The sequence below is a fragment of the Oncorhynchus keta genome, chromosome 24 (genome assembly GCF_023373465.1).
Source record: "Oncorhynchus keta strain PuntledgeMale-10-30-2019 chromosome 24, Oket_V2, whole genome shotgun sequence".
Classification (NCBI taxonomy): Eukaryota; Metazoa; Chordata; class Actinopteri; order Salmoniformes; family Salmonidae; genus Oncorhynchus; species Oncorhynchus keta.
The window spans coordinates 30,860,152-30,881,681 of NC_068444.1; the positions used below are offsets into that span (position 1 = coordinate 30,860,152).

At 41.9% G+C, this 21,530-nt stretch overlaps 1 protein-coding gene across 2 annotated transcripts in view; it reads left to right on the forward strand.

Annotated features, from left to right (window-relative positions):
• Positions 1-21,530, forward strand: part of LOC118403005 (C-Jun-amino-terminal kinase-interacting protein 4) — a 48,027-nt gene that overhangs the window by 1,013 nt on the left and 25,484 nt on the right. For both annotated transcript variants that reach the window (XM_035801439.2, XM_035801441.2), the window contains exons 2-3: positions 13,127-13,247; positions 21,398-21,468. In XM_035801439.2, coding sequence (XP_035657332.1) covers positions 13,127-13,247; positions 21,398-21,468 — 192 coding nt within the window. The remainder of the gene's footprint in view (positions 1-13,126; positions 13,248-21,397; positions 21,469-21,530) is intronic.

A 21,530-nucleotide genomic window follows, 5' to 3' on the forward strand; every position in this document is an offset into this window, starting at 1 on the left:
CATTTGACACTGTTGCTAATATTTTGGCTGGTGACATTACTTAAGTCATTTGCTTCATGGGTGGTTTTGGATGCACTTTTTTTTTTTTGTAGACTAACTTGCTTAATTTCATGCCTGCTGTCCAAACTGGATGCAAACTCCTGCAGCCATGCATTAGTCAGCATACAAATGGAGCTACACCCAAAGGGAATTACTCTGACAGTATATTCCAAACCTGTCAGTTTTTCTCAAATAATGGGTCAGGACCCAGTGGTGGGTCGTGGCTGACTCCCTTTAGGTCACTGCTCTAGATAGTTTGAACCTAGCCGTACAGCTTTCTGGCTAAAAACATTTGTTTGATTGACTTGGTAGAGTCAGATCGACCATAAGAGCAGTTGCCAAATGAGATTTGGTCATCCCATCCAAATCCAAAACAGGAGTGTCATTGGAAGTTTGAGCGTCACCTTGTCTCTTTTCTCTCTCCTGTTTGTTCTGCCACCACACACTGCAGTCACTCCAGACAATGAGACTACTTACTTTCTGTCAATCTCTTTCGTTCCCTCTCTCTCTCGCTCCCCCCTCTCTCTTTCTCCCCCATCCCCCTGCCTTTCACCCACTAGGCCAAGGGTACTCGACTACTATTTGAGAAGGTCCAGTGACATATATTTCCTAGGTGGCAAAAGCCCGGCTGGACTTCATTCATTATCGGCGCTGTGTTACGACGTAGTAACAAACATAGTCGTCTACGACTTAGCAAACATGTTGTTATATAAAGTGTACATTAAATGAGACTAAGAATTTGAATTAATTGCAACTTTATTTTGAATGTAAACATGTGCAACATTGCTGAAGAATAAAGGCGGATGCATAATTGCCATTGCACATGGGCCTTGAATAAAAAAAATATATAAATTAAATAAAGTGCATGTTTTCTGGAGAACAAAGGAGAGTTGAACCAAAAATAATAATCTGAATGCACAGAATGCCACTGTGGGCCATGCAATATTAATGTGTGTCACTCTGGGCCTTGCATCAATGAGAGAAATTACACTTTGTCTCCTGACAATACTTTGAACCTTGCCACAAATGGTGTGAAAGCAACTCTGAGACACTGGTGCAGGTGTTCATTGGTGAGCCTGGTGCGGTATTTGTTTTTAATTAAGTTCAAAAAGTTAGGCACAGCGGTCTAAGGCCCTGCATCTCAGTGCTAGAGGTGTCACTACAGACCCTGCTTTGATTCCAGGCGGTATCACAACCGGCCGTGACTGGGAGTCCCATAGGGCAGCGCACAATTGGCCCAGCGTCGTTGGGGCCGGGGTTGGCCGTCATTGTACATAAGAATTTGTTCTTATTAACTGACTTGCCTAGTTAAATTAAAACGGATGTGGAGAAGGCTGATTCACAGCTGTATGTGGAGCCAAACACGGTCAGGATGTATAATGTCAGTTTCTTGAGAACAGGGAGATCGGCTGCAGGAACCATCCTTTCCCAGAAAGTGACAGGGTCACAATCACCAGCCTACTCCTTCAAAGACACATTTTCTTTCAGCTCAATCAACCAATCAACTCCCTTTGCAGTGATGCAGCATCTACCCATCTGAAGATCTGTTTTTGTGTCTTCTGACAACTTTGTCACATTTGTGACCAATAAAGGGTTCTGTGGATGAGCAGCAGCAGCTCTTGTCCAACAGTGATGTCATCAAAGCGAGCCTTGAAGTTATCCATCAGCTTCTGAATGAAATCAACATGGTTGTGAACATCTTTGTCTCCCTGCATTTATATGAGAAGATTGGGAAGTGGACAAATTTTCCCTAGAGATCATTCTTGAAAAGCTAATTTCTTCTGCAAAGCCCGGACTGCTGTTATCATATCACACACGGTGTTGTCCTGTCCCTGCAGCTTAACATTCAGTTGATTAAGGTGTGGTGTAATGTCTGTCAAAAATGCAACTGTTTTCGTCTTCTCCTCATCTTCCAAATACTGAGTTGCCTTGTCACTCTTTTGCTCTGATAAAGTTTTGATTCCCAACTGAATGGCCCAAAAGCATTCCAAAACCCTGCCTTTGCTGAGCCATTTGACATTGTTGTGCAGTATGTGGAGTCATCAACTGGTATTGGCCTCTCAGAATGCCTCGTATCAGGCGGTTTGGTAGGGATGCTGTTGCTCTCAAAAATTTGATCAGTTTCCTCATCGTTGTCATGACTTCCGAATACTCTTTTCCCAGACTGGCACACAGGACAGATTGATGGATAATGCAGTGTTATGATGTCAGGTCAGGGTGGTCCTCTTTCAAACGTGCAACCAGTCTCCTCCCTCTTCCTGTCATGGCTGGAGCTCCATCTGTGGTGATGGAGACCACTGACTTCAGAGCTATCCCCCTTTTTGTCATTATCCCTTTGATGGCCTCATGGGTATCCTCTCCCCATGTTGGTGCTTCTAGATGTTAAGCCCAACAGCTCCTCACATAATTCCTTCTTTGTTTTGTTATAAAATCTGACAAACACCAGAAGCTGGATATTGTCAGTGTTATCTGTTCATCCACAGCTAATGAAATGCATGCTGATTTTCTGAATGGCCTGAAAGTTGTGAAGTTACATCTTCAGCTAATATTTCACTTCTCATTGCTGTGGAATCTGACAGTGGGATCTGTTAGATCTTTTCCCAGAGCTCATCTTTTTGTTTACCTTCAAGCAAGGTGTCAGCACCTTCACAAATCTTATTTTACCATCTCCGCGTCTGAATTTTTTTCTCCCAAAACCCAAGCTATCCTCAGTGAACACTCGTTGCACATTGTTGGGCTGTCATATTGGAATTTGAGTAAGTTAATCTTGTTTGTTCTCCCCTCCGTGTTCAGGGGATACGTCTGATCAAAATTACTATGCCTGCTGTCATAATGGCGCTTAACATTGACACTTTTCATGAGGGCTGTGGACTCAAAACTTTCTGTTTCTTTCTGCTTGCTTGTCCCAAGCTTCTGCAGAGGATATTTGGATTGATGTGATTGGGTAAGACGTGGCCTCTTGTAATTTGCATATAACCACATGTTTGGATAAGACGTGGCACTAGTAAATTTGGGCGTTGCTTCGAGAGAGAGAGAGGTTGTCGAGTTAGAGGCCGCGGCCCTCGGTTGATTTTCTAGCATGTCTCTCTGTCTCATCACACTGTTCTAGTGCTGTTGTGATTCAGCCCCCCCATGTCATTAATCTCTTTATTCCCATTACTGCCAAAGTGAAAGCTCCTATCCTCTCCTAAAGATGGGTTAACAGGTCAAGTGATCCTTTGTTAGCAGCAGCAGTGCTGTTGTAATTTAGCCATGTTTAGCTTTCTCTCAGCCTGCCAGACAATACTGTACATGAACACGGCTTAGGAGACCTCTGTTGTAGTGTTGGTTATGGCTTGTGTGTGTCAGGTGCTCTGCCCTTTTAACTTCCTTCACATCAGCAAGGTGTGCATTTACAAAAATAATGGATTAGTGTTAACTAGTACATTATAACACAACTTAGACAACAATTGAAGGTCACAGTGGTAATGTTACAAATCTGTCTGATCCTTCACTTTGTCCTGTCAAAGGGCATTGCTAGCGCTGACTGCTTTCCTTTCCACCAAAATGGGAGCTTATCTAGTACATTGAGTACAAGGCCTAGTTTTGATTCGACATGTCATGATTTGAAATCTAGGGTGGGGCTGGGTGGGGACTGATTAATGCGTTTGTGTCTTCCTGAGGTAATTTGCTTTGCACTGCAAAGGCTTGACTTTCTCCTCAGAGCTGCAGTTCAGTGGAGTGTGGAAAGACGAGCTCAGAGTCTGGTCATAAAGCTTCATAAGTAGTTAAAGCTGCAATCTATATGTAACTTTTTAGATGACCTGACAAAATTCACATAAATGTGTTAGATCTGTCATTCTCATTGAAAATAAGTTCAAGAAGCGGTAGATCTGTTCTATATGCGCTTTTTCTATGCTTCCCATTATTACGTTTTTTTTTTTTTGCTTCTTTTTTTTGTACACCAACTTCAAACAGCTGAAAATACTAGATTTTCGATTCTGGAAAATATAATTCACAGTGGTTTAGATGGTACAATGATTTTCTACAGTTGAAAAGAGTTGAGAAACCAGTTGTCCTGTGTTCGATTCGTCACCAGTGTTAGGCCTAGGTGTTTACTTTGAGGTTAAAAAACACTATGCTTAATTGACTTTACACACGCCTGGCTAACTCAATGACATCAGTCATGTTGGTCATTAGGCTCTAGAAAACCATCCAATCCACATGCTCATGGCTGTAAAAACCCAAACACCTGCCTAATAGACTATAAGTAAAGACAATATGGTTCTCAGCCAGTAAACAACACTGAAGTACCCAAAGTACTTCTTGGGACAACCCATTAAATGCTGTTGTGACTCAACTGCCAGACAAACAGTCCTAGTAAGTCCAGTGTAACACTGATCTCTCCCAGAGCTGAGCCCAGTGTAACTCTTCCTAGACGGACTGTGACTCTACACTATAGACAGGGAGAGGAAGAGGGCAGGGCCAGGCAGGAAATTGCTGGGAAAACAAGACTCAGTGAGTTCCTCTCTGCGGCCAGGATGCTCCTCGCACCCATTCCCCCTGACATCAAAAGGTCACGGTTCAGAATGATAATGTCACAGGGTGATGTCAGAGAGTCGTGTCATTCCTGCCAATGTCAGTCAGGCTCTAAACAAAAAGCCCCTGTTTCCTGTGCCAGGTATCTGTTATCACACAGCATTTATCAGGAGCAATTTGAAAGCTTCAAAGCATGTCATTGAATTGGGGCTGGAAAACAGAGGTCGGGGGTGTTTATCTAAAGTGCATGGTTCAAGAGTCAACTGTAATAGGCTACATCCCCATTCCTTCTCCCAGAAAACAAAACGTGACGTGGATCTTGATTTATTTTTCAAGCTATATAACACTATTTTACATACAGCAGGTTTTTAAAGAAACAAAGAGTACAGTCTGCGATACTGGTATTATCACAGCCCTCTATTGAACCCGGTTTATTATTTTAAATCAAGACCGACCCTGTTAGCCCCACAATTGGATGTCACGGCCCAGACCATTTGTATGGTTTGTTGATTTGGACAATTTACCCGGATGTTTGATGTTGATCTAAGTTATGATTTAATATTAAATCAATCAAATGTTTATTGGTCACATGCTTCGTAAACAACAGGTGTAGACTAACAGTGAAATGGATACATACGGGCCTTTCCTAACAATGCAAAGACAAATAATTAGAAAAATAATAACAGAAGGACTAAATAAACAATGAGTAAGCATATCTTGTCTGTGTACATGTGGTACCAGTACCGGTTCAATGTGTGGTTAAACAAGGTCACTGCGGTAGATATGTACATATGTAGGGATAAAGTGACTAGGCAACAGGATGGATAATAAACAGTAGGGATGCACCGATATGACATTTTTGGCCGATACTGATATTTTCCTTGCCAAACAAAATCCCAATACCGATGACCGATATTTACAATTTGAGGCCTTTTAAGCATTCTAGTACAGATAACTAGTTGACACACACACACACACTGACCAAAAAGTTATTTTGTTGGCATTTACGTATGTCCCCATTACCAGTAAAACATAATCAAAACCTATTTCTTTCACTCATTGCTGTGCTGTTCTGTTGTTAATTTCATCAGTCGTTACATTCTCAACCAGGTTTTCATCATACATGTCAAGCAGTGATGTTACATCTCTGTCTGTGGCCTTTTCTGTTGTGGGTTCTCTTCCTCGGTGCGCACTGGCGCTGTGTCCATTTCCGTCTTGTCCAGCTGTGTCTAACATTTCACGTAAACCCTGTTTCTTGTCTGCATCGAAGTAGCGGTCCTTGTACCTAGCATCTAGTATGGTGGCAACACAGTAAAGAGGCTCAGAGGGAAGGCCACCGAACCGCTTGTTCACAGCCTCTAGAGTACTTTTGTAAGTTTTAACCCCACGGTCTGTGTCTGCAGTTTTGTTGTGCAGGTGTTTCAATGCCATGACAGAGGGTATCACGTCTTCTGCAGGCACAGGTGATGTGCTTATTTCTCCAGCCAGTTGTTCAAACGGAGCTAAGCATATCTGTTCATGTTTTCAATGAGAGTCCATTGATTTGTATTGATTGTTGCAGGTAACTCATAGTCTGTTGCGTACTCGCCAAGCACTCGTTTTTGTTCCAGCAGGCTCTCCATCATGTAGAAAGTACTGTTTCATCTGGTGGAAACGTCTAGCTTAATCCTTTCTGTTTTCACTCCAAGCTGCTCCTGTATTGCTTGCAGGCGGCTGTATGCTAGCTGTGAGTGTTTAAAATTACACAGTATCTTCCTACCTGTTGCCACTGTGTCAGATATGCTGCGTTGGGTCAAAACACCTTCGTTCACAGCCAGTTGCAGTGTGTGTGCCTTGCATGGCAAACTGGCGACTCCGCATTCATCCAAAGCCTTTGTCATGTTCCATGGATTATCACATAGCACAGCGTGAACTTCATTCTTTGGGGATTTTCCAAGTTTCAAACATGTTCACAAATGCCATTGAAGTGGCAGCAGTGGTATGACAACTAGCACATTCTTGAGCATGCAATACATCTTTCCTCAGTACGAAATCCTCGTCGACCCACTGTGTTGTCAGACTCCGTATGCTCGTGGGGCTGACATCGCTGGTCCAAATGTCAGTCGTGAAGCTAATAGCAGTGAAGCCCATAGCAAGTAGCTCATGGATGTGGTTTTAACAATACTGTGTAACTCCGGTAGGGCAACATCTGAAAAATACCGCCTACTTGGTAGTGTGTGCCGGGGCTTGAGGTGCTCCACCAGTCGGCGAAAGCCAACATCATCCACAATAGAGAACGGTTGATTGTCAAGGGCAATGAATTCTATTATCTTGGCGTTAATGGATTCTGCCTTTTGAGTTGTCTCGCTGAAATGGTCTTAGTCTTTCAAATGACTGCTCGACTTGAACTTGTTTAGTTGTTGGAAGTGTGAGCTTAGTTTTAGTCGCTGAACGTCTGGGGGTGAAGAACTTTCAAATGACTAATTAGGTTTGTGGTATTGAAATATTTCACTTTCTCCCCTCTGGAAATAAAGCAGCACAAACGTTGCATATGGCCTTTCTGTTATCTTCCTTTGAAACGTCATAATAGATCCACACAGCAGACATTGTGGACTAGGTTAGGAATGCTGTGTTGCACGTGTAGCGCTCTATTTTTCATGGCGTCATTGCGTCATCTACCTACGTTATACAGGTATGCGGTCGGTTTTGCACATCGGTGTTTAAACTATACATAGAGCCGATGTTGGCATTTTGAGCTAATATCATCAGATTTCCGATATATCGTGCATCCCTAATAAATAGTAACTGCAGCGTATGTGATGAGTCAAAAGAGGTTAGTGCAAAAAGGGTCAATGCCCATAGTCCGGGTAGCTGGTAGTTGACTGTTTAACTAATTATTTAGCAGTCTTATGACTTGGGGGTAGAAGCTGTTCTGGGTCCTGTTGGTTCCAGACTTCAGGCTTGTTGCAGTAGCAACGCTTGCCCTGCAGTAGCTGCGCGAACAGTCTGATTTTGGTGGCTCAAGTAAGTATTTGATCATTTTTAGGGCCTTCCTCTGACACCACCTGGCACAGAGGTCCTGGATGGCACAGAGATTGGCCCCAGTGACGTACGTGGGCTGCACGTATTAATGTCTGCAGCACCTTGCAGTTGGCTGCCAAGCATTTGCCATACCAAGTGGTGATGCAGGCAGTCAACATGCTCTCAATGGTGCAGCTGTAGAACTTTTTCAGGATCTGCGGGCCATTGGAAAATCTTTTCAGCCTCCTGAGGGAGAAGAGGCATTGTCATACCCTCTTCACGTGTGTGTGCTATGAAAATTCCTTAGTGATGTGGATACTGAGGAACTTGAAGCTCTCGACCTGCTCCTCTACAGCCCCGTTGATGATGTGGGTGTGCTCGGCCCTCCATTTCCTGTAGTCCAGGATCAGCTCCTTTGTCTTGTGGAGGAGAGGTTGTTGTCCCCCCCCTGGCCTCCTCCCTATAGGCTGTCTCATCATCGTCTGTGATCAGGCCTACCACCTTTGTGTCATCTGCAAACATAATGATGGTATTGGAGTCGTGTGCAGTCGTGAGTAAATGGGGATTTGGGATTTGAAGACAAGCACACACGAAATGTTCTGCCTTTCTCTGATTGAATACCCCCCCCCCTTTGTTTTTACACTGCTGCTACATGCTGTTTATTATCTATGCATTGTCACTTTACCAATTGCCTTGATTAACCTGTACCCCCGAACATTCACTTGGTACCGGTACCCCCTGTATATAGCCTTGTAAATGTATTGATTAGATTTTTAAAAATATAATTTTATTTATTGAACTGCATTGTTGGTTAAGGGCTTGTAAGTAAGCTTTTCACGGTAAAGTCTACACCTATTGTATTCGGGCCGTGACAAATAACATTTGATTTGAAATCTAACCCTGACTGACAACCTTACGATCTTGCGAACCACAAATGCCTTTTTAGTGACTTTCAGTATCTCTTGGCCAATCAATCTCCTACCTTTTTTGTTAGAACCATTTTGCTATCCCAGCGGCCCAGTTATACCCAGGCGAGACCCAAAGAAGATGCAGTGCACTTAATAAAACTCCCTGTCAATAGAATGTTCATACACTGGGGCACTGTGTGTGTGAAGGGACAAAGGGAGCATTATGTGTGTTCAGGAGGAGAGGAGCGAGGGAAGAGGCAGATAGCACACCAGAGAAAAAGTTCTACTCGTTATCGTCTGAACACCCAACTATGGGTCATATGATCAGCAGCACGGAGAAAGTGTGTGTGTGTCAGGCAATAGAAGGCGGTTAGGTTCTAGGGAGGGATGTTAGGCATTATGCTTTTATGATAGTCATTTCTGTGTGTGACTTGCAGCCTTGTGTTTAGTGCTGTTTACAGATTAAGTCTCAATACCCTCTCCCCTTCCTCCACTCCCAGCCCCCTTGTTCAGTCCAGGCTTCATGTAGCCTAATGCTCTTATTAGATTTACTATGAAGTCTGTGCCTTTACTGCCTTTCAGACCCTTTCTCATACCTTCCCACGGTCCCACAGTTTTATTTATCCCTTTCTCTTTCTCGCTAGGCTTATGCTTTCATAACCATTTGAACAGGGCCTTGACTACGCCTACAGCCAAAACGTTTAGCTTTATATCAGTGTAGGCAATTAAGCAGGTCACATAGACATTCTCCGAGTGCCTTTGGCCTAGCTTACATCTGCTCTTTGACACATAGAAAGTGGTGTTCATGTAGAGAAGAGCCGATTTAGTTCAAGTAGGTCTCCGGCGGAGCAAGGGTCTCTGGTGATAGTCTCCACCAGCAGATGACTGCTCATCCCAGCCGATGGGCTGGCTGAGCTCCATGATCACAAGACTCAAGACTGTTTTGAGTGTGTCGTGCTAATCAGCGCAAACTTTAGTTCCAGCCTAGTGTTATAACACAAGATTCAACTCAGTCTAGTGTCAGGTGTGTTAGTGCCGGGCTAGGACGAAAGCCTGCAACACTGCTCTAACAGGTCTCTATTAACAGTCACAGGCTGGTTCAGCTCTTTCTGTATGTTTCTAATAAGCTAGGTGATATGCAGTTCTGTGTGTGTGTGTGTGTGTGTGTGTGTGTTTCTCTCTCATTCCCATGGAAAATTGTTGTGAGTTTTGATCTGAAAGAAGTTACTGAGATCTAACAGACAACAAGAATAAGACTCACTTCGTGACACTGATATTGTCGGTACAACACATAAACGCACTCAAAAGCTGTGGCTGCGTGCACATGTGCGCCAAGGGGTTAGCGCTCTGCACCTGTTGTCTGACACCCAGTGAATGGAACTGAAGACGGACTGACTCTTCATGATGATCTCAGACCTGATAAACACACGCTCAATGGAGCTGCAGAAAGCCACACAGGCAGATGGGTGGGTTTTGTCCCATTGATCTCAGTCCATATTTATGAGTTAGTTAGACCTTAGAGCTGTCCCTGGAGTCTCTCCCCATTAATCTCTTCTCTCGCTCTTTCCGTAGTGTCACTCACTACTACACAGTGATCACAGGAAGTTGTGACAGGAGGAATCTTACATGAACATGCTGCATACAGCTCACCCTCCTGTCTGTTGGCTAGAGGTCAATGATCTTTCTTACAAGTACTTAAAGGTCCAATACAGCTCTTTTGATCTTGATATCAAATAATTTCTGGCTTACCTTACTGTGACCATTTTCAAATAAAATGGTCAAAAATCAAGCAAGAATTTTGCTAGGACTGTCTCAGTGGTGAGGTGAAAACTAGTTGCTATTGGGAGAGATGTTTGGAACTCTTTCTAATTGGTGTATTAACTAATTTACCACCTGGTGATGTCACCAGGCAGGCAAAAAACACCATCCCACCAAAAACACTGAAATTTCAGGTGGTATTTTCAAATGGCTCTTTCACGAAAAGGACATTATCATAATTGTACAATTTCACAGTATTATTACAACATCATAGTGTGGAAATATATATACAAACACACACACTACCGTTCAAAAGTTTGGTAAATTAAAAATGTCCTTGTTTTTGTAAGAAAAGCTAATTTGTCTGTTAAAATAACATCAAATTGATCAGAAATAGTGTAGACATTGTTAATGTTGTAAATGACTATTGTAGCTGGAAATGGCAGAGTTGTGCCCCGGGGCCTCCCACTCCTCTTTCTATTCTGGTTAGGGCCAGTTTGCGCTGTTCTGTGAAGGGAGTAGTACACAGCACTGTACGAGATCTTCAGTTTGTTGGCAATTTCTTGCATGGGATAGCCTTCATTTCTCCGAACAAGAATAGACTGACGAGTTTCAGAAGAAAGTGCTTTGATTTTGGCTGTTTTGAGCCTGTAATGGAACCCACAAATGCTGATGCTCCAGATACTCAACCAGTCTAAAGGCCAGTTTTTTTGCTTCTTTAATCAGACCTACAGTTACAGTTGTGCTAACCTAATTGCAAAAATGGTTTTCTAATGATCAATTAGCCTTTTTAAAATGATAAACTTGGATTAGCTAACACAACGTGCCATTGGAACACAGGAGTGATGGTTGCTGATAATGGGACTGTGTAGATAGTCCATAAAAAATGTCATATCCAGCTACACTAGTCATTAACAACATTAACAATGTCTACCACTGTATTTCTGACCAATTTGTTATTTTAATTGGCAAAAACTGTGCGTTCAGAAATGAGGACATTTCTAAGTGACCCCAAACTTTTGAAAGGTTTGTGTGTGTGTGTGTGTGTACAGTAGAATTCGGAAGTTTACATACACCTTAGCCAGATGCATTTAAACTCAGTGTTTCACAATTCCTGACATTCAATCCTAGTAAAAATTCCCTGTCTTAAGTCAGTTAGGATCACCACCTTTATTTTAAGAATGTGAAATGTCAGTATAATTATTTATTTCAGCATTTATTTATTTCATCACATTCCCAGTGGGTCAGAAGTTTACATACACTCAATTAGTATTTGGTAGCATTGCCTTTAAATTGCTTAACTTGGGTCAAATGTTTCGGTAGCCTTCCACAAGATTCCCACAATAAGTTGGGTGAATTTTGGCCCATTCCTCCTGACAGAGCTGGTTTAACTGAGTCAGATTTGTAGGCCTTTTTGTAGGTTTGCTCGCACACACTTTTTTTCAGTTCTACCAAACAAATGTTCTATGTGATTGAGGTTAGGGCTTTGTGATGGCCACTCCAATACCTTGACTTTGTTGTCCTTAAGCCATTTTGCCACAACTTTGGAAGTATGCTTGGGGCCATTGTCCATTTGGAAGACCCATTTGCGACCAAGCTTTAACTTTCTGATTTATTTAACCTTTATTTAACCAGGAGGGGACCATTGAGATTTAAAATATATTTTTCAAGAGCGTCCTGGCCAAGATAGGCAGCACCAATTCATTACAGACAAACATGAAAAACTAGTAATCTAGTCAAATCCATAGAATTCACAAGAGTATAACAAAATCAAAAACAGAAAATTAAAAACATTGACATGTCAGGGAATCCGTCTCAAGATCATTCATCAGTGATTTAAAAACACCAATCGGGACAAGTTTCAAGAACTTTGAAAGTTTATTCAAGTGCAGTCGCTAAAACCATCATGCACTATGATGAAACTGGCTCTCATGAGGACCACCACAGGAAAGAAAGACCCAGACTTACCACTGTTGCAGAGGATAATTTCATTAGTTACCAGCCTCAGATATCGGCAATTAACTGCACCTCAGATTGCACCTCAGAGTTCAAGTAACAGACACGTCTCAACATCAACTGTTCAGAGGAGACTGTGTGAATCAGGCCTTCGTGGTTGAATTCCTGCAAAGAAACCACTACTAAAGGACACCAATAAGAAGACACTTGCTTGGGCAAAGAAACACAAGCAATGGACATTAGACCGGTGGAAATCAGTCCAAAGTTCAGATGTTTGCTTCCAACCGCCGTGTCTTTGTGAGATGCAGAGTAGGTGAACGGATAATCTCTCCATGTGCGGTTCCCACCGTGAAGCATGGAGGAGGTGTGATGGTGTAGGGGTGCTTTGCTGGTAACACTCAGGAATTTATTTAGAATTCAAGGCACACTTAACTAACAGTATGGTTGCCACTGCATTCTGCAGCGATACTCCATCCCACCTGGTTTGCACTTAGTGAGACTATCATCTGGTTTTGTTGGTGGTGGTGGAAAATGCTGTCTCAGGAGCTGTTCCAGAATCTCCCATAAGTGTTGAATTGGGTTGAGGTCTGGTGACTGAGACAGCCATGCCATATAGTTTGTTTTCATTCTCATCAAACCTTTCATTGACCACTTGTACCCTGTGGATGGTGGGGTATTGTCATCTTATGGGGCCATGGTAGTCAATAATGGGCTGACCAGTATTTTTATACATGACCCCCTACACATGATGGGATGTGATTTTCTTAATTAGCTCAGGAACCACACCCGTGTGAAAGCACCTGCTTTCAATATACTTTGTATTCCTCATTTACCCTCATTTACCCTCATCCCTCACGTTTTTAGACAGCACGGGGCCTTTAACGCATACAGAGACATGCCGTTGTGTTATTCAGTGTTTTAATATGTTTCTGTTTCTGTCTCTGTAGAGGTACATGGTGTTTGAGGACAGTCAGGAGACAGAGAAGAAGGACCTTCAGAGTCGGCTGGTCATGCTGGAGTCACAAACACGTCAAATGGAGCTCAAGACCAGGAACTACTCGGACCAGAGTGAGTCAATCATTATTGCTTCTAGGACTGGAGGGGTGAACCCTAATGGAAGGAATACTGAGAAAGACATTACAAGTGAAGGGCTCAGGATTGTGCGCATAACTTGGGGCTGGAAGACTAATATATTTACTGGGTTGTACTGTATCTGCACGCCATAGAAACAAACAACCCACACGATGCTGCCAAACACACCCTCACGAACCGTTGGAAGGTCATTACATAAGGAATAAACTCAAGAGGTGACAGTTTGGAGGTGTCTGTAAGTGCAGTCTAAGGGAGTCTTGAATGGAGATTTTAATTTCATTTTTCAATCCTTGCATCACACCTCAAACTCAGTTTATTCTGATCTGCTGAGTTGGTGTTTGACTGTGAACTATCAGGACTGATTGGGTTAAGTAGCTACTTTATGAGTGTCTGTCAGCTGACCCTGACTGAGTACACGCACGTGTCACCTGACTTGATATTCACTAGTGCTCACAGCCAAGTCCACAGTTCTTGTTCTTTCCTATTCAGTTTTTCTCTCTTCCACTGTCACTACGTCTTTCTTCTTTTTTTTCCACTTTCAGTTCTTTCCTACTTGAACAGTTTTCACTCTTGGTCTCTTCTCTCTCCTTTAACTAGATAGGGAGAGACAGAGCAGTAATTCTCTTGAGTCATTTTGATGTGAAATCCAGGCTAGCTCATAGTCAGCAGATGTGTGTAGACTGTAGTTGATGAACCAAACAGTTATAATAGACTGCAAGCCGTAAACATACAGTACTTCCACTTCCCAATACACACATGTTTTACTATCCTTGTGGGGACCTAACATTGATTTCCATTCAGAATCCTATTTTCCCTAAGCTAAAAATAACCTTTGTCCTCATGAGGACCTGGGAAGGGTCCCCACGAGGGAGAATTTTCTAGCATAGTACCAATGAGGATAGTAATAAAAGCCACCCTCACACACCAGGTGGTTTCCTAAAGGGTTATTTCTGTCTGTACATTCTCTAGTTGGTTCCTCATTATCTACTGATAGTCATTAGTCATGGTAACAAATAACTTGCAAATCACATAGCCATCTGAGCTAATTCCTAGGCATTCTCTAAACCACCTATGACGGTCTGCGTTAAAAGCCTGCCATAACAAGTCTCTTTTCGGTTGTTCTGAATCAAATCCCTGCCGTATGTCTCATTCTACTAAAAGCCAACTCCAAAAATCCAATGACGACAGTCTGGTGTTAGCCAGGCTACCATAGAGATGTGTGGAGGTAGCAGATTATATTAGATAACTGTGTTGGCAGTTAGTGACATTAACTCCTGATGCTGTGTTGGGAGGGTCATTGTCAATGAGCAGATGGTAGTCCTGCTTGGGTTAGTGTCTCAGTCTCACACACACTGCCTTTGTGAGAGGATATTGTTAGGCTGGGCAATCATCATCGCGTACACACAGAACGTTGTCAGGGTGTTTTCACTATAAACATTCCATGCCAGCCAAGTTGCCAACAAAGTGGAATAAGTAACAGGGCTCAATACCCATCCTTTAATCAAATGGAGTGGATTCTAAAGTCTGTTTCTAGTGTGTTTGGGTTCCTGCTTGTGTGTGTGTGTGTGTGTGATAACTGGACAGAATCGCTTAGAATTCCTAATGTTTTCCATAGGATTATGGCTACTCTGACCCATAACCCAAAATATTTGAGTGTTTGAGCCAGCCAGTGTATTTTACTAGTGTGCTAATGACACATGGTGGTCATGTGTTGCTACTACAACTGACAGCAGTTTAAAACCGTACTTGGTTTCTCATCTGAAGCCTAGGCCATGTTCAGTTCGAAAACGTTGAATGTTGTGGATAGAAATACCATGACTAGAGCTTTTCTTTTAATTTAACCTTTATTTAACCAGGAAGGGCTCATTGAGATTTTAAGATGGGCAGCACTAAGTCGTTACACAATTTCAGACAGACAACATGAAAAACTACAAGTAATCTAGTAAAAACCATAGGATTCACAAGAGTATAACAAAATCATAAAACAGCAAATTAAAAACATTGACAGGTCAGGGAATCAGTCTCAAAATCCTTCATCGGTGATTTAAAAACACCAATCGGGACAAGTTCTTCCAGTTTAAAAGTATTTTGTAAGGCGTTCCAAGCCGATGGCACAGAGCACATAAAAGCTTTTTTCTACCAAATTCAGTTCGTACATATGGATCAGTTAGCAGAATAAAGTCCTGCGAACAAAGAGAGTACCCACCACATTTCTGAACAAGAAAAATGCCTAAATAAAATGGTAGTAAACCCCAAATGGCTTTGTAAATAAAAGTGTACCAGTGACTGAGCCTACGAGTGACTAGAGAAGGCCAGCCATCCCTGATATATAAAAGTGCAGTGGTGCCTAAGGGTTTTGCAGTTTAAAATAAATCTCCATGCGCCATGGTAAAGGGTGTCAATTGATCTTCAACACTGAGCTGAAGAATTCATATATAAAATATCCCCATAGTCTAGTAAAGGCATAAATGTAGCTGATACTAGCCTCCTTCTGGCTTCAAAAGAAAAACAGGCATTATTCCTAAAATAGAATCGCAACTTCAGCTTCAATGTTTTTGTAAGTTATTGAATATGCAATTTAAGAGAGGCCGTCATCAATTAAAATTCCAAGATTTTTGAGGTTACAGTCTCAATCTCATTACCCTGACAGGTAGTAATAGGTGAAAGGTTCAGAGGTCTATTTCTTGCTTTAGAAAACACCATTTAGTTTAGTTTTGTCAGTGTTGAGGATAAGCTTCAATTGACAAGGTATGTTGAACAGTATAAAAAGCAGTTTGCAAGTTCTGGAAAGCTTTTGTGAGACGAGGTACAACAATAAATAACAGTATCATCAGCATAAAAGTGAAGTTGTGCATTTTGCACATTTTTGTCTACATTTTTTATGTAAAGAGTGAATAAGAGGGGACCAAGTACAGAGCCCTGGGGTATACCATTACAGACAGACAATTTAACAGACATGGGCCCATCAAATTGAGTGCTAGAGTTCTATCAGACAGATAGTTAGCAAACCATGCAACTGCATGCTCCGAAAGACCTACACTCGAAAATCTCTGCTTCCAGTATAGCATAATCAACTGTATCAAAATGTTTAGCGAGATCAATAAAAAGTGAGACCGTGCTGTTTTTTGTCAAGGGCTTCAGTGATATAATTTAAAACCTTCATGGCTGCTGTAATTGTGGTATGCTTCTTCCTGAAGCACGATTAGTACATTGATAAAATAGAGTTGGTATATATAACTTTTTTTTTTAGCTGTTCACTCAAGGGTTTCAAGTATTTTCACCAGGGGTGACAGCTTTGAGATAGACCTATAATTATTTTTTTAAGTGGTAGGACAAATGCTGAATTCTAGATCTTTGGTTTTTCATTACATTCCAGGGTTAGATTGAACAGGTATGTAAGTGGTTCAGCTATGAAATCAGCTGGCAGATTTAAAAAGCAGGGATCCAAAAGATTAGGACCTGCAGGCTTTCTCTGATCTAAGGATTTCAGGGCTTTATGTACCACCTGCACTGAGAATGGCAAAAAGCTAAGCTCTCGCTGGTTCATCCACACAGGGTTGTACAGAGACGGAGGACACTGAATCAAACAGCCTACCAGATGATACAAAGTGCTCAATGAAACAATTCAGCATTTCAGTTTTGTCATATATCAACAAAGTCCTTCAATACAGATGACGGTAATTCATTAACATTATTGTTTCCAGACAAGCTTAATGTCCTTCTAAAACTTTCTAGGGTCATTTAGGTTCAGTCGTAACAGAAATAAAATATTCAGACTTGGCCTTCCTGAGAAGAAAAGAACACTTGTTTCATAACTGCCTAAAAATAAGGCAATCGGCATCAGAACATGATTTCCTTGCTTTAGTCCAGGCTAGATTACAGTTGTGAATAATACAAGACCGCTCAGAAGAAATCCATGGATTATCTCGCCCTTTAACTCTGAACCTGCGGAATGGGGCATGTTTGTTTACTATTTGGGAAAAAAACATAATGAAAGAATTTCCAGGCAGTTTCCACATCAGGAATAAGCTCAATCTAGCTCCAGTCAAAATACAACAAATGAGAGCCTGCTCATCAAAACTCTACAAATTTCTCTTACGAGTAAAGCGTGTGTTTTGTCTTAGTATTTCTAACAGCAACGACAGCACAATGGTCACTTAAATATTCTGCGGTTGTTGTTTTTTTAGTAATGATTTATGTGGATATTTGTCAATATCAAATCAGAGTAGGTTCCTCTGGACATTTGGGCGAATGGGTTAGTTAATCAACTGGGTAAGATTCATAGAATTACAAAACATTTTTAAATCATTAGACACCGGCTTTAACCAACACCAGTTGAGATCACAAATCAAGATAATTTCACTGTAAAGAAGTTTAGATGTAAGGTGCATCAGAGAAGACAATGCATCACCAAGAGCAGAGGGGGGTCTATAACAGACAATCACAGTTATAGAGAGACCCTTTGAAACCTCAATATTCAAAGCAAGAAATTCCAACTGTTAAATATAGAGCTGATGTGATTCCTTATTCCAAATACCAAAGAGGTATATCTGTTCTACATCATACATTTCTATCTGAACGTTGGCCAATGTTGTGTCCTGCTAAACATGGCCCTGGTTTGGGACAGATATTACTGATTGGCATCCAGTAATTGGACCGTGCTCCCACCCATCCAGGACATCTATTCGAAACGGTGCCTGAGGAAGGAACGCAGCATCAAGGACCCCACACACCCCAGCCATGAGCTGTTCTCTCCCTTACCGTCGGGCACACATTATCAGAGCATGAGGTCTGATACCAACAGGCTCAATGACCATTTCTATCTACAAGCCATCAGACTGCTGAACAGTTGAACTGGACTGATCACCTGCTCTGATTCTCCGCACCTTAGAGCACACACACAACCACACACGTATACATTCATGCTACACACACCACAACTGCTGCTGCCTGACTCTTATTATACTACTCAGTTTATACACTGCCTCCCTTCCCAATACACTTGTAAATAAATATTGGCCTATAAATTGTGCCATCCTGTGTTAGTTATGCTAAAAAGGTATATTCTACTGAGCTATTTGCTTTGTTTGTATTCTTTTTGTTATTGCTTTGTCAAAGGAACCTGCAAGTAAGCATTTCGTTGTACGATGTATCCCGTACATATGACTAATAGAACTTGAAACCTGGTCACTGACAGATATGACTAATGTCCCCAGATTGCATTAAAGGATTACTTCAGGATTTTGGCAATGAAGCCCTTTATCTACTTCCCCAGAGTCAGATGATTTGGAATTTTAAGACTCTTGAAGTATAAAAATATATATATTTGGCCTTACTGCTATTAACCCATACAAACACATTGAATAACATATTCACTACATGGAACAGATCCTGAAAATCTGTTTGTTCTGAAGATTATATCCTATATTTGAGATGCTCATGTAAAAAAAAAAAAAAACTTGTATTAAACACCTTATTTTTGTCACTAAAAGTCTCCATATACAGTGGGGAGAACAAGTATTTGATACACCGCCGATTTTGCAGGTTTTCCTACTTACAAAGCATGTAGAGGTCTGTAATTTTTTATCATAGGTACACTTCAACTGTGAGAGACAGAATCTAAAAGACACCTGTCCACACACTCAATCAAACAGACTCCAACCTCTCCACAATGGCCAAGACCAGAGAGCTGTGTAAGGACATCAGGGATAAAATTGTAGACCTGCACAAGGCTGGGATGGGCTACAGGACAATAGGCAAGCAGCTTGGTGAGAAGGCAACAACTGTTGGCGCAATTATTAGAAAATGGAAGAAGTTGAAGATCACGGTCAACCACCCTCTGTCTGGGGCTCCATGCAAGCTCTCACCTCGTGGGGCATCAATGATCATGAGGAAGGTGCGGGATCAGCCCAGAACTACACGCCAGGACCTGGTCAATGACCTGAAGAGAGATGGGACTACAGTCTCAAAGAACCATTAGTAACACACTACGCCATCATGGATTAAAATCCTGCAGCGTAAGCAAGGTCCCCCTGCTCAAGCCAGCGCATGTCCAGGCCCGTCTGAAGTTTGCCAATGACCATCTGGATGATCCAGAGGAGGAAAGGGAGAAGGTCATGTGGTCTGATGAGACAAAAATAGAGCTTTTTGGTCTAAACTCCACTCGCTGTGTTTGGAGGAGGAAGAAGGATAAGTACAACCCCAAGAACATCATCCCAACCGTGAAGCATGGAGGTGGAAACATCATTCTTTGGGGATGCTTCTCTGCAAAGGGGACAGGACGACTGCACCGTATTGAGGGGAGGATGGATGGGGCCATGTATCGCAAGATCTTGGCCAACAACCTCCTTCCCTCAGTAAGAGCATTGAAGATGGGTCGTGGCTGCGTCTTCCAGCATGACAACAACCCGAAACACACAGCCAGGGCAACTAAGGAGTGGCTCCGTAAGAAGCATCTCAAGGTCCTGGAGTGGCCTGACCAGTCTCCAGACCTGAACCCAATAGAACATCTTTGGAGGGAGCTGAAAGTCCGTATTGCCCAGCGACAGCCCCGAAACCTGAAGGATCTGGAGAAGGTCTGTATGGAGAAGTGGGCCAAAATCCCTGCTGCAGTGTGTGCAAACCTGGTCAACAACTACAGGAAACGTATTATCTCTGTAATTGCAAACAAAGGTTTCTGTACCAAATATTAAGTTCTGCTTTTCTGATGTACCAAATACTTATGTGATGCTATAAAATGCAAATTAATTACAGAGAAATCATACAATGTGATTTTCTGGATTTTTGTTTTCGATTCCGTTTTTCACAGTTTAAGTGTACCTATGATGAAAATTACAGACCTTACATGCTTTGTAAGTAGGAAACACTGCCAATTTGGCAGGTTGTCAAATACTTGTTCTCCCCACTGTACATGCTTCTGTGAAAAAAATTGACTGGGGACCTTCAGACGAGTCTTGAGGCCTGTGAGCAAAACAACCAACATGTTTGTGAGTCTCACCTTTACACAGAAGGCTACAGACAGAAGTCTGTGGGAGTCGGAGAATACCTGCGTGTTCGTGAGGCTCATCTGTCCAGAGCGGTCATCGTTTGTAGGCCAAGCCGTTCAGACGCTGAAGACTATTTTGTGAGAAGACTGATTTTCGGGATGTGTCATGGTCTGACAAACCCAGCTCTAGCTTTGTTACCTTTCACCTCAGAAGTGTTGCATAGGCGGATGCGGTGGATTGAGATGCATCCAATTGGAAAAAATAGAATAAAAACATCTCTCTTAAACTGACAGATTTCTAAAAACGACGGACATCGACCATAGGGGGTTTTAACTGCTAGGCTACCTGCCTCCACTTTCTGAAGGCACTGTATGTATGAAAAGTATTTGTTCAAATCAAAAGGGGTGTGGTCAAAAAGTGGTTGAAATCAAATGGAATGACTAGGGTTGCAAAGGGAGGGTATATTACTGGAAATTTTACCAGGAAACTACCCAAATTTGGGTACTTCAGATTATCACAGGTGTCTGCAATTCTCCGGCCCTCTGTGGCCTTACCACATTTAAAAGGTCTGAAATCATTAAATAAGATTATTTAAAAATAAAAACATTTGAATGACAAAGCTGTAAAACATTATCCTAAATATAAACTATAAACCTAGTCAATACCAATTGGTGTTTTAATGAGGGTTTTCAGCATGAAATATAAAATTTCCCCCAACAAAATTACAATTTATTTTACTACGTCTATGTATTTGTTGTCAATGTTTTGGCATCAAACAGGTGGCAGTTGAGGTGATTGAAAATAATGCCATTGTTGATTTGATGCTTTTCTTTCATTAATTAGACTATATGGTTCAAGAGAAAATTGCCTATCTTCTAGAAATTCGTGGACATAGAGAGACAAAATAAAAAGCATTTTTTAAAAGTTATTCAGGGTATAAATTACCAAAGTTACAATAGATTGCCATAGATTTTCTGTTTATTACCCAAATTACTGAAGGTTCCTTTAACTTCCGCAAATTACCAGTTGCTTTGCAACTCTTGGAATGACCCTATAACAGTTGCTTTCGGGTTCTTTTCCCTCATTAACCATGTAGTTCTGTTTGACTGAGATCACACATCGACCTGTTTTCTCTCTCAGTTGGCAGATTGGAGGAACGAGAAGCCGAGCTGAAGAAGGAGTACCATGCCCTCCACCAGAGACACACAGAGGTATGGGGGGGGGCAGTGTTTTGTGTATTTAAGTGCGTGTTGGGACTGTTCCTTTTGTAGGT